Source organism: Mercurialis annua, linkage group LG1-X (assembly GCF_937616625.2).
Source record: "Mercurialis annua linkage group LG1-X, ddMerAnnu1.2, whole genome shotgun sequence".
NCBI lineage: Eukaryota > Viridiplantae > Streptophyta > Magnoliopsida > Malpighiales > Euphorbiaceae > Mercurialis > Mercurialis annua.
This window is the reverse complement of record NC_065570.1, coordinates 10738771-10752895: the sequence shown is the minus strand read 5'-3', so window position 1 is coordinate 10752895 and position 14125 is coordinate 10738771. Positions and strand designations below refer to the sequence as shown.

At 33.5% G+C, this 14125-nt stretch overlaps 1 protein-coding gene across 1 annotated transcript; it reads right to left on the bottom strand.

Moving 5' to 3' along the window:
* Positions 1-7207: 7207 nt before the first annotated feature.
* On the bottom strand, positions 7208-9811 carry LOC126678140 (probable protein phosphatase 2C 4). Its single transcript, XM_050373031.2, has 4 exons — positions 8395-9811; positions 8188-8301; positions 7790-8054; positions 7208-7675 (listed from the first exon to the last, which is right to left on the bottom strand). The coding sequence occupies exons 1-4, from the start codon at positions 9688-9690 to the stop codon at positions 7560-7562; spliced, it is 1791 nt and encodes a 596-aa protein (XP_050228988.1). The 5' UTR covers positions 9691-9811; the 3' UTR covers positions 7208-7559.
* Positions 9812-14125: the final 4314 nt, after the last annotated feature.

Genomic DNA, 14125 nt, shown 5'->3' with positions numbered 1-14125 from the left:
ACCTGTATCACCAACTATTTTCATATGACAAAAGAAGAAATTGTAAGTAGAGATAATTTTTTGAGACCGCTAATTATTCCGACGGCATTTCTCAATTTAGATTGTGAAAAACATGCGTCCAAAAAAATAGAACAAAAGATTATTATGATTAGATTTACAGTTAAATCTGGTGGTTATACTCCTGGAGGTACCTACAATTTTGTAAAGCTATAATGGTTGGTAATGCTAAAAAATAATGGAAATCCTTAATAACTTACACTCTAATAAAAAAATTGATGAAGAGGTATTCGTAGATGAAATATTTGCTATAATGGTAGACGCCTTAAAAAGCAAATTTTGTGTTTTCTTGTTGTTCACATAGTCATTAGAAAGAAAAAATAAAACAATCGTTAATGGCTTAAATAAAATTATAAATCTGAAACATGTGTTATTTTGATAACTTTTTCTGTGAATTTTACAAAATTATTATAATTTAGATTAGCATCCATAATTACATATCAGAATTATTTTTTGGTAAACTTCTTGATCCTTGGCGTACAATAGTTAAAACTACATTTCAACTTCTTCTAAATAATAACAAATTTGTTAATGGTTTATGATGAAGGATACAAGCAATGAGAAATGCTATAAGAAAGCATGCACTGAAACTCCAAGTAAGCAAGATGCATAATGTTTTTCTTATTTAAATAAGAGTTGCTGTTCTCGGATTTAGTATGTTCCGGAAAGGTATGAATGTTTTTATGGAGCAGAAGAAAAAGTTAGAATATTGCATTCTTTTTTTTTAGAAGAAAAATTGAACTTTATAAATTAAAATAAAGAATTAACAAGTTCATTGACTGGGAAAGGGACTTCACCGTCAACAATATAATCTTTACCAATAAAATATCTCATTTAGCTAAGACATGTGCAACTTGATTACACTGTCTTCCGACGTGCTAAAAACGAACCAATCGACCTTCCGTTACGGCAAGACAATCGTCAATAATGAGCTGGGTCGGACCAATGGTATTGGTTGGACTAAGAATCCTCCTAATAACATTTGCTGCATCAAACTCCCACAACATGTAATCACTTAGAATATAAGTAGTCATTTGTAGACCGAATAGGACAGTTTTTGCTTCAACTGTCTCAGCGTAAGTGATGCCATGCAAGACCGGCACTCCCCATCTAACAAAATCACCAAATGAGTTTCTACAAACAACACTCGCAAAAGACAAATTACTCCTAACTGAAACAACTACGTTTGTGTCAAGCTTGATCGTATTTGCAGATGGAAGCTGCCACGATGAGATAGCTGCAGGTCTTAAAGCTTTTGAGGTACGAACAGAGGATACCCTGCTGTTTGCCCCGGAGAAAACCTAACGGGAAAGCATCTGAGAAAGCATTCTATTGTTACCGAATACGAGGTTGTTTCTATCAGTCTGTATAATCCATAAACACTGAATAAACACTTACAGCTCCTCTTCCTTTAAGAAACTGAACATATGTATTAACCACTTTGTGGCATTCCTAGTTGGAAAGTTGTCAGCACGCAGATGCTGGGAGGAACCGCAGCAAGGCTGAGCTGAGTAACGATCCCGCTATCTGGACTCGGAGGCCCCTCAATAAACCCACTAGGTGCTGTCACTTTGGAAGTTATAATCGGCCCAGAAAGGGGGATCAACAAGAAGGTCATTTCCCTACATAATGGACATGAAACTGACATACAATGTCATCCTAGGGAGACCCTTCCTCCATGATTCTGCTGCAGTAACCAGCATAAGAGCCCTGGCGATAAAAGTACCAACAGAGAAGGGAGTGGTAACGCTGAGAGGAGACCAGAATATCGCCAAAAATGTGACGACGAGTCTATTGTAGATATCCAATGAAGCAAATCAGAGAAGAAAGGAGAGTAGAAGAAGAAAAAGAACTCATCGCTAGTAAAGACTTTGTGTCGTACTTGATGGTGTTACAACTATCTTTAATATTTTGTAAGCAGTTATTGAATTAATAAAAGATCAATTTTCCTACTATGTGTGATCGACTGAACGCGAAAAAGAAACCGAAAAAGAAAGAAAAGAACCAAAGATAAAGAGTTATAATTAAATTCGAGCAAAGGCGAAACGATAAAAAGTGAGTTTAGATTAACTCACACAAGGCGAGATGCCAAATTAAGAGTTTAGGTCAGCTCGCACAAGACGAAACACCAAAATAAGAGTTTAAATTAACTCAAGTAAGGAAAAACGCCAAATAAGAGTTTAGATTAACTCTCAAATAAGGCAAAACGACAATTAAAGATAGAATCCAAATTAACTATAAATATAATACAAAAATAAGAAAAGGACGAATCGAGTCGGAAAATACCAAGAACGTCTCTAAGAAGACAAACTCCTAGAAATATAAAGACATCAATAATAAAATAAATCACAGGCGAACGAATCAGGCGAAATCCAAAGCAAAAATAAAATAAACCAAGCATTCGAACCAACAATGAAGAAAAAGAGTTGTATATTCATAAAAAAAATCAAGATTACAAAAATATCAAGACTACAAAACCTTATACAAATAAGGCGAAAGCCAAAAAGAAAATTAAATCTACTTTTTAGACGAACGATCCTTCGCCATCTTCTCGAGCAGGTCATGAGCTATGACTTGAGGATCCAACCCATTTACGCCAGATAAATCAATTTTTGGGTTCTGCTCCAAGAGCTTCCTCCCAATGGCGAGACGATACTCGCTGATCAAAGCAGAATAGAAAGCTTTCTATCGAGCAAACGAATATGAAGATTCTCAACTTCGGCCCTCAATTTATTCCGCTCTTCACCAGCATACGTATTCACCCTAATGAGCTCCTCAATCTTTCGAGTCAGATCATCAGTTTTCTTCTCGATCACTGTGACCTGACGATCATTAATAGCATTTTGAGCCTTCAGCTGCAGAAGAAGCGAATCATGCTCTTCCAGCGAAGTTTTCAACTTTGCCTTCTCCAACTCAGACATCGCCAAAAGAGAGGTAAGACGCTCAACTTCCTCTTCGGCACACTGCCGGCAATCATTCAAAACCAGCACAACTTTAAGGGCCTAACATGAAAATAACAAGAGAAATGAGTTATTAAAGAGAAATAGACAAAGCTAAAAAAGTGGAAAATAAAATCAAAACCAACTCACCGAGAAGCCTTGGAAGGAAGCTCCTAGCCAGGCTTAGAGGAAAACCAAGTAATATCATCAGGAATCGCCAAACTCCTGATGTATTCAGCCAGAACCCGAGGGTTCAGGAGACTGGTCGGGTCATGGCCGTCAACCCACTTCGTTAACTTCGAAGCGGAAGACGAACTGTCGCGAAAGCCTTCCCATGAGGGAGACCCCTCATCAACCCAACGTCTCTTCCGAGATGGTGAATCACTAAGACCTGGATTCGGGAGAGCCTCCTCGGAGTCTGGGATGATTGCCTTGTCCAAATCTAGCACCTCCACCTCTTCCGAAGGAATCACTGGAGCTAGAGGGTATGGGAACAACAACCTCATCGTTTGCGGGCTCTTCAACCGCATTATTGGCCGCCACGATGATTATTCCATCACCGGCTAATAAAATCGCCCCAACGGGAACCAGGGCGACCTGAGCTTCATCTTCAGGAATCGGCTCGGCAACAACATCTACTTCAGGACCGCCCATTAGAACGTCCAGATCTACTTTAAAACCGGAAAGAAGATCATCAGATTTAAAAGACATCCTACAAAAGAAAAGAAAAATAAAAAAAATTAGAAATAAATACCTTCAAGAGACGCATAATGAAGTTCCGCTAAGCCATGCGAAGGATCCTCTAAAGGAAGCCATCGACACCGAATGTGATTATTAACCAAAACATCTAAAATTGGATGCTGGAAAGTACTATAAAATGACAAATCAAAAGCAAGGATCGACTCGGATAAACTTAAAGGAGAAGGATAGTCGAAATACGATAAATAGAAAAACCATCAGGAAAATGAAGAAAAACAAAATTATGTGTGACTATGAAAAAGCGCTTTCGCCAACCATTTCCCAAACAACGCAAATAGATGGACGAACGATCCTTACGACCAACTGCAAAAATAAAACAAGCATCGCACTTCTTTAACTCTACAAAATAGTAAAAAACATTAAGGGAAGGAGATTGACCCCGAAGCCTACACGCTTCGATAAAAGCAAGAAGGACCCTAATTGTCCCGGGATGGAGTTGTCCTATAGAAATCCTTAAGTCCCTACACAACTCTATCAAGAAGGGGTCTAAGGGAAACCAAAGACCAGCAACAAGCTGCTCCTAAAAAATGATAGCCCTACAAGGCGAACCGGGAGACCCGAAAGCAGGTTTCCCATAACCTGTAAGTTTCACTCTATACTCAGAAGGAAAATTATATTTATAATAAATATCCCAGACCTCATCCTCACTAAGACAGGAATTGGTAAGAGCCATTGAGGCATACGCCGCCTTCGCCCTACTAATCGGCATTCTAGACAGGAACAAGAATTATACAAAAATTGAAAAAGAACAAGATAAAACAGAGGAAATGATCAAGAGCACCAAGAACACTAAAGGAAAGTTTACCCAGAATATAAAAAACAACAAAAAACCAAAAAATGCAGACTACGAAAGAGCAAAGGAGTTGTTTTAAACCTCTAATTCAACCACAAGTACCTGAGAACTTAACTTGAAGAATGAAGAATCGAAATAAGGAAATTGCAGAAAAACAAGAAGGATTTCAGAGGAAAAAGGAATGCTAAGAAAAAATGGAAGATGAAATTGAACAGTTTAAATACAAGGAGCAAGACATGAATAGACACTTGTCTTAAAATCAAGTTACAACAAAGAATCAGCAAACAACACGTGGAGGAGAGAAGAAAAATAGAAATCTTGCTGGAGAAGTAAATCAACTCGCCCGGATATAAAACTCCAACTTAGTGGATAAATTGTTGGTTACTAGATTTACTGAATATTCTCGAGTATCTTACATATTTGGATACAAACTCCAACTTAGAAAGATAACCTCTAACTTAGGAAGACGAGACTATTTAGGAAGACGTTCCTAAATAGGACTCATGTTTGAATAAGAAAGATTACTCCTAATCAGGGTCAAACTCTATAAACTAGGATTCACTTTCCTACCACGACTCTATCATCTACTATAAAAGAAGCATGAGCTATGCCTAAACACACAATTACATTTATATTCTCAAAACGCTGCTCAAAGCTCTAAACTGACTTTAGCATCGGAGAGTTAATCGGACAACCACTGTCCGGTTAGCTTCTACCCTGTTTTGCAGGTCTCATTCACCGGATTAGTAGGAAGACTCCATCGAGTAATAATTGAAAATAATAAGGATATAAAATTTATTGAATGATAAATGTTTTCAGTAAAAAAATAAGTTAAATTTTTTGATTTAACTGAATAAGTTAAGTTGAACTTTTTTGAGTTATCAAACCAACTTAAAACAATTTTTTTAGAGAAATTTAAAGCAATTAAGTGTTCAATACATTGGCCTCTTTAGATAAGTACATATGAAAAGCTAAATTATTCTCAAAAATACAACATCAAAGTTAATTTTTGAAAAATACAATTTGTACTTTTTATTTTGCAAATATGAGTTTTGTTATTCTCAAAACTATTTTTTTTAATCTCAGAAATACGATTTGGTTAACCAGTAGTATACTAACATGTGACTAACGGTATACTAGAAAATAATTTATGTTTTATATGCACAATTTAGTTTACTAAAAAATTATTAACGATATACTAAAAATTAATTAATTATAAATTTATCAACGGTTCACTAGCGGTATTTTAAAAATAAAATTATAAAAAATATAAAAAGGACAATAGACGTTTTACACAAAAAAATTACAACTTATAACCATATATTCAAAATAAAAATTATGACACATTAACCAAAAGTTAACACAACGTCTACTAATAATATACCAAAAACAAAGTTATTGGTGTACCATTACTACAATATTGGTTAACTAGCAACAAAATAAAATTCAACAACAGTTAACTAGCAATTTTATTAATAATCTATTCAAAATAAAATTTATTACAAGTTATCTCGCGGTTTACCCAATGTTAACCATTGGTTTCCCAACACCCAAAATATTACAATTCTCATAAGCATTTTTTCAAACACTTAGGGTGCAGGCAGTGCAACAACAAAAAATTGAATCACAACCATATCACCACCGTAGTTCACAAAACAAAAACAAGAAATGACTGAAACGAGATGACAACAATAGAACGGATCTGAAATTGAAACGGAGAAGAACGGCGGTGAAAATGGAATTTCTTCACAATTCCACCATTGATGCTTTCGTTTCAGAATCGCCACTAATTTACAGCAATAGGACTCCACGATGCTTTCATCTAATTTGCAAAAAGTCGAGTCTCGTCTTGGCGTTCTCCAGTTGCGATTCATAAAGAAAAAGAGAGCGGCGGTTGTGGCAGCAGAGGAAGAACAGAGGCAGTTCTCTTGTGGAAGAACTGAGGTGCAATCTGTGGATCGAAGAGTCTAGTCTCGGCGTTCTTCGGTTGCGATTCATGAAGAAGAAGAAGAAGAAGAAGAAGAAGAAGAAGGAAGAAAAGAGGTGGCAACCATTGGAAGAACGGAAGTGCAATCAGTAGATCGAAAGGTTGGGAAATTTGAAGAACGGCGACAACTTTCTAATTTTGAAAAAAAATGAATGAGTAGGTTAGATTTAGTTAATGCATAACCTAAGAATCTTATTTATGAAAAATAGAAAAGTTAAAAATGAGAAAAAAAAGTAAACTTTGTATTCTTTAAAAATGAAATCTGACTCCGTAATGAGAATAAGTTGACATATTGTAGTATTTTGAATAAGTTGACATATTTTAGTATTTTGTCTAAAATTAACTCTAATACATTAATTAAAATAATAAATTAGAATATCAGACACCCTTAACTTCATTCGTACGCAGACAAATGTGAACCGTTGAGTCAAATAGAACATGTTTACACATCCATAAATAGAAAGATTTCAAGCTGAGTTGAAGTAGGATTCCTAGGTCTATTTTGTTACTTTTTCATACAAAGGATAACAAATTCTGATTCTTTTAGCGGCAACTTTTCAAATTTCAACAGTGTCACTATGAATACTAACATGAAGCTATTCAGTTCCTAATTACAATCATTTTCAATGGATTTTGACCCTTTTTTTCAACACAGAAACATCAAGAAATTAATTAGTACAGATCAAACATTTTCAATACCTTTACAGTTTCTTGAAACTTGGTAAATACAACAAAAACTCCCTTTTCCGGAATAAGATCCTCTCGTATTCTAATAACATAATTAGATTATGTAAATTAATTTATACGTTTTGCACTAAGACGTAGATTAACTTAACATGATCTATCACACCTATCAGAACACAAGAGAATCCCGATCGAACCCTTTCCCCCCCTCTATACATGAGTGTAGTTGGTATGTTAATCATCCGAAGGCCAAAAATGAAAAAAAAAAAGAACAAAAGAAAAACCGAAAACTTTGTCAATCGTTTGATGGATTCACATATATTTAAAATTGGGTGTGTATTTACACATATGAACGCCATATTCTTCCTTCCAAAGATATAATGATGACGGAAACATCATCGTGGTACCTACGCCGGTCTCCTTGTGGTATATCAAGCAATTCGTGAAAATCTATACCTGCAATGTAGCATGTAAACGAAAACGTTAAAATAAAAAACATCAAAATTGAAGAATTTCAGAGTTTTAGGAGCATTTTCAGGAGGGTAATTTACCATCTAAGTAAGTTCTTACCGGCTCGTTTGGCTGCACGAAACAAAACTTCTTCAATTAGATGTTGAGCAGGGTCTCCTTCAGGAAAGGCTGCAATAAATAATTCAACTTGAGAGACAGCTTCTTCATTTGTGAAGTATTGATATAGCCCATCCGATGACAATATCAAGAATCTGTCTCTTGAATTTAGTCTATGGTGATAAAGCGACGGAAAACAGGTTACGTACGGTGATGCTCCAACATAATCGATTCGGAACATCTCTAACAGCAAATCGTTCCACTTTGCCTGCCATAGTTAAACCACAGGAATCCATCATTACTCACATAATCAGAATCATATGGTACCGGTACGGAAACGGAAACACTAAAATCGAAAATACCGAAACGGGAAATGCCAAAGGCGTTTTTGCTTGCAATACCTGTTTGAGAAAGCCAACTCCGAAAGCGCGCGTAACCTTCAAGTATCCTTTAACTCTGTCATTGGTGACAGCAGAGGGATCATCAGGATGTTCTTTCTTGATTCTTTGAACTTCCTGAAAATCCGAAAACATATTTTAATTCACCGAATATCAGAAAATGCTGGAGACTAAAACAAAACATAAGAACAGAGAAAAACTATTGCCTACCTTATGAACATAAGTACTATGATCCATGGTAAGTTGAATAGAATTCAAGCTAATAAATTCAAGATCATGCAAATTATCTTCACTGATCATCTCCAAGTCTTGATTTCCTTTCCTTAATCGAAGATCCGTATCGCATTTCTGAGCCAAAACGACCCGACTATCTCCAACGTTCATCAGATAAACATCTTCTCCTTTCATCACCATCACCAAAACACAAGAACCCATTAAAGCCAACTCTGGTTTTTCTTCTGCCATTTTATCTGCAATTTCAAAGAATTCATCCTCTGTTTTTTTCAATGCTTTCGACAGCGCTTTCAGAATATCATAATGATTAATCTCATTTGATGTAGTCTGATCACTCCATAGTAAACCCTTGAGCTCCTCATTGACATTAGTATAAAGATTAGAAAGTAAAAAATCAGGCGCATCAGGACCGTTAAATCCATCATAAATTCCGACAAAAACCCATTTATTTTCCTCGGATATTACTATATGAACTCGATCTTCGCCCGCTTTCCCTTGCGCCCAGTGAAGATTCCGATCATGTTCCGTCGAAAAAATGCTTTCTTCTTCGTCAGGATCATTGTTAAAACTCAAATTACAGCTCTCGCGGATCGAATTTTCACCATTTTTATTACCTGTCAACGATCTTTTCCCTCTCGAAATAGTGTCTGATATTGCTCGTTTTAAAGTCTTGATTACATTTCTTTTATTTTTTTTAACTTCTGTTACACGATCAACATCAAAACCAACACTAGATAAACTCTTCTCTAACTTACAACTACTCTTCTCCTTCTCCTTCTCCTTCTCGACTAAACCCGAATACATATCGCGATCAATCGGGGCCGATAAAAACCCGCGTTCAATCGGACCCGACAGGAACCCTCGTTCCATAGGACCTGACAAGAACCCTCGTTCAGCAGGACCTGAAATAGTCTGCAGCTGTCCGCTGCCGCGAGGAACGGGCTGAAGTGGGACGGAAGCAAAAGAATCCGAGCTTTCGAAAGCCGAAGCTTCATCCAACCCAGAACTGTAAGGAACTGAAACGTCGGATGATAAATTTGACGAAGAAGAAGTGTTGGCACTTACAGAAGCACCAGAGATAGAATAAAACGTTGTAATTTCTTCAGACTGATGATGAATCTTGGAGTTGGATATGCGAGCTTGGTCTGCTTTTACATAACAGAATGAATGGCCAAGTCCTTTAACGGCGATATCATCATGACGGCGAGATATTTCACCGGCGGTACCATTGGCAAAACAGTACTGGCTGGCTTTTGTAACTCCGTTACCCATTAATAATTCAAGAACTGTGAACTCTTACACTAAAATAAATTAATGCGATTAATCATAGCATTAATTTTTTTTTTCTGTTGCTAAGAGAAGAAAGAAGAAGGGGAAGTGATGATGATGAATAAAAGAGGGAGGAAGTGGGGAGTTGACTTTTGGGTGAGGATTTGTTAATTTGTTTGATATGTTATTTTATTATTTATTTTAATTAAAAAATTTGATAAAATAAACTGAATGGATATTGGAATTTTGTACTCCTATATTTTAAACCCACATTAAAATATGCTAATTGGAGAGTTGACTAATGGGGAGCGCGTGTATAAGAGAAAGTTGTTAAAAAAAAGAGGAATCTGTAAAGTCAAAATGTTTTAGATTATTTCGATAGTTTTTGGATAAAAGTTCAAATATGCTCCTATTGTTTAAACTAAGGAAAGATCAGCCCCTCATGACAGTTTAGTCTAAAGATTACACCTAATGTTTTCAAATTGGTTCAAATCTGGAAATATAAATGTTGGGGTAACTGACAGTGGCCGTATCAAACGTTCGCTATATTTTATTTTGGTAACTGAACTTTAATTTTATTTCATTTTGATTATTAAACTTTAATTTCTTTTCAATTTGGTTACCAAACACTTCAATTTTGTTATCAAATTTTGATTTTTTTTTTAAATTTGGCTATCAAATTTTAATTTTTTTTTTCACTTTGGTTACAAAAATCAATTATCACATCATCTTTTTTGTCCTTAAAATCTCAATTGAAATAATTTTAAAGTTTAGTTACCAAAATGTAAAAAGAAAAAGTTTAGTAATCAAAATGAAATATAGTGATAATTTGGATACTTCCAGTGTCTATTATCCATATATGTTGACATGTAACTTCTATTGACAAAAAAAATAAATTAGTACCACTTTGTAGTTTTAACAATGTGATGATTGTTTAAATGGAAAAAATAAAATTTATCAACATAATATGTACAAAAATATCTATTTTCAGCTAAATATTTATAAAAATACGTTCTAATCTTTCTTTTTTTGCAAAAATACGCTCTTTTGATAGATTAATGATAGATCATTGGTACATTTTAGTAGATAGCGTATTTTTGCAAAAATAATAAATTTAAAAAGTATGTTTACAACTGAAAAAAGTTAAAGCGTGTTGTTGCAAAAAATTAAAAAAAAAGACGTAAGCGTAATTTCCTCTTATTGAAATAGAATCATAATCATGTTTATTTGTCCTAAAGAATTTGAACGACAAGTCGTTCAGACAAGCAAAAATTCACTGTTTATGTTAAATTTTTAGTTCCATCACTGCTCACTGATACTCAGAAAGACTTCCTCCCATGAGGCAACTTATCAGAAATGCAGTTGCAAATCTGAAGTACCAATGTACTTCCCAAGTACAGGAGATAAACATGATATGAATTAATTTGTGGGTAAGTGAAATGCAACTCCTTAATATTCCACAGTTCCACTGGATTAATTAAAAGGCACAAAGGAATCTCATCAGACCAACTTTTGCAAGAGAATATGATCCCACCATGTCAACTTTTGCACTACCTTCAAATATTTTATGGTGGTTTTTTCTTTTAATGATCATTGGGTATATATGAAAAACGCTCGAGAAAGGAATTGAACCTACAGTCTCAGCAGAATGTTGCTGAACGCTTCTATCATTTGAACTGTACTCATTGGTTATTATGTGATGGTTATAATAAGTTAGAACTTATAAGTTCGGGTCAAGAAAAATGAATTCTGAAGAGTTTCATTTGGAAATTATATATATTCTAGTGATAGTATTAAGAATCTAATAAGTGTACACCAATTTCTTTCAAAAGTCATTATCATTCATGCCATTGATGCAAATGATTACACCTCCACGAAATTGTTTGATTGTCTGACTATTAAAGAATAATTTCTGGCGAAAATATATGGTGGCAGTAATCGGCAAACAAAGAGAAATTGAGAATGGAATTTTTTTTTTCTATTGTTATCATCGTTAAAAATGCTATGTCATAATTATTTTTAGAAAAAAAGGGTCATATAACTTCCTAGCGTTTAGTCTATGAATCAAATAGACCATCAACGTTCGGAAAAGTGCAACGAAATCTAACGCTTTTAAATTTTATCATTTAAGCCTTCCTTAGGAATCCTCGTGAACAAACGTTAGTGTTCTCGATTACCTCTAAGGAGAGTTTAGATGATACAATATAAACATTAAAGGCTCGTTTGACTTTTTTCGAACGTTGAAAGACTATTTGATTTATAGACTAAACATTAAAGGCTTATTTGATTTTTTTCCCCCTTCTTTTTATGTTAATGTTTGACTAGGAGTGTTAACGAAATGCACCGACTCCAAGTCAGGTCAAATTCGAACTCCATTACGAGTATGTTATCAAGTTTGATCTCGAATGAGTTTAAATTCTCAAATTCAAGCTCGATCTCGAACAATATCCGAATTATTTAAATTCGAATAATTTTGACAAAGAATAAAGAATAATTGTGTAAAATTTCATATTTAATGTATTTAAAATTATTTTAAAAAGTTAGATGTTTTTTTATAATGTCCCCTTGTTGACATTTATTTATGCAGATATATGCTTAGTGACAAATCACCCAAATTAAACAATTACTAATATGCTTAGTGACTAATTTGATGATCTTGTGTTCCAGAAGCCGGGGACCTTGTCATCTCGAAGACTTCGTAATGGCACCAATGTATTCTCTTTAAATTTTGATTAAACTTTAATTATTCTTGAAGAGAGCATTTAAATTCGAAAATTCTGACGTTTTCATTACTTAACATATTATGTTATTGTATTAAACCACCTATGCGACTATATAAAATCAATAAATTTTAATTTTTTGTATAGTTGTACTTAATGGTATAAGTTTGTTAAGTTTAGTTGTTTTAATGAATATATATACTTTTAATATTTAATTTGATGTCAAAATTTTAATATGTGTTTATATGCAACCATTGAAATATTGCAATTTTCTTCTTTTTGTTGGATTAAGAAATATATGAAAAATAAATATGCATTCTACATACTAATTTTAGTTGTAGACCTCTATTTAGTACTGTTAGGCATAATCTATTCAAATGTCTTTGTATTTTATTGTTATTTTATTTCATTTCTAAGATGTTTTTTTATTTAATCCTTTTTTTTGTCTTTAAAATATTATTTTAATTTAATCTTTATATTTTACCATTTTTCTTTATTTAATTCTATAAATAATGAACAACACCTCATGACTTCTGTCTGGTCAAGAAATAAATAAAAAAAATGATAAAATACATTGATTAAGTAAAGAAAAAACATCTTAAGGGCAAAGTTAAAAAAAAAAAGATAAAGTATGAACGTAGACATAGATAGACATGGGCTTGCCATGACACTTGCCTCTTCAAAAAATCCAAATTTTTTTTGTAGAGTTTAGTGACATTAAGAATAACAAATTTTAATTTTATAGCTCACATAGTACTTTAGTGACATTAAGAATAACAAATTTTAATTTTATAGCTCACATAGTACTAAACTAGCTAATATAATTGTCCATGCATAAAATTACAAGTATACAATATCGTGAATAAGTAATAAAGAGTAAGTGTAATGTCGAACCCACGAAAAATGAATTTAATACCAAAATAATTAACTAAACTATTATTTGAGCAATCGAATAATTGATATATTTATTCATAAAAAAAAAGTGATATATTTAGATTTTGAATTAAAATAATAAAAACAAAAAATACTAAATAAAAAAAATTAACAATGATAACAAACAATCAAGAATATTGCTTTCGTATAAATTATTGATACCTTACAAATCTAAATCATATCAATCAATTTTAAGTTGTTACATGCAATGCATGATAGATCGAAAATCACTAATCCCTCTTTCGGGCTTGAACTAGCTAATTGATTATAACTTGAGTACCATGAATCGTTTTTACTGTCACGGCTTACAGGACAATAGAAAATAACCAACAATTACAAACAAAGCATTAAAATCAAGTTATCCACATAGACCACATAATGCAAACATGGTGGTCTGACTCATGTTTTGTAATTATGTATTGGTTATCTATTCCGATTAAATTGCTTAAGTCACCTCCTTACAATTCAATCTAACTTCATGCAATTATTAGCCATTTAATCACAAGAATTAAACTCAATAACTAAAATTGCATTAGTAAAGAAAGATATGTAATTTAGTTTTCAAAATTTAAACCAAGCATTCATACTATTCACAATTATTTCAAGTCAATTAATTTAACTAGACATGGTAAAAACAAACAAGTAAACAATTAAAAATTGCATAACTAAAAAGAATAAAGAGGAAATCACACTTAATTTGACTTGAAAATAATCCTCTTCAATGAAATCTTGAAATCCAAATTGTGCTCGAATGATTTTACAAGTTAAGTTAAAGAACAACTAAA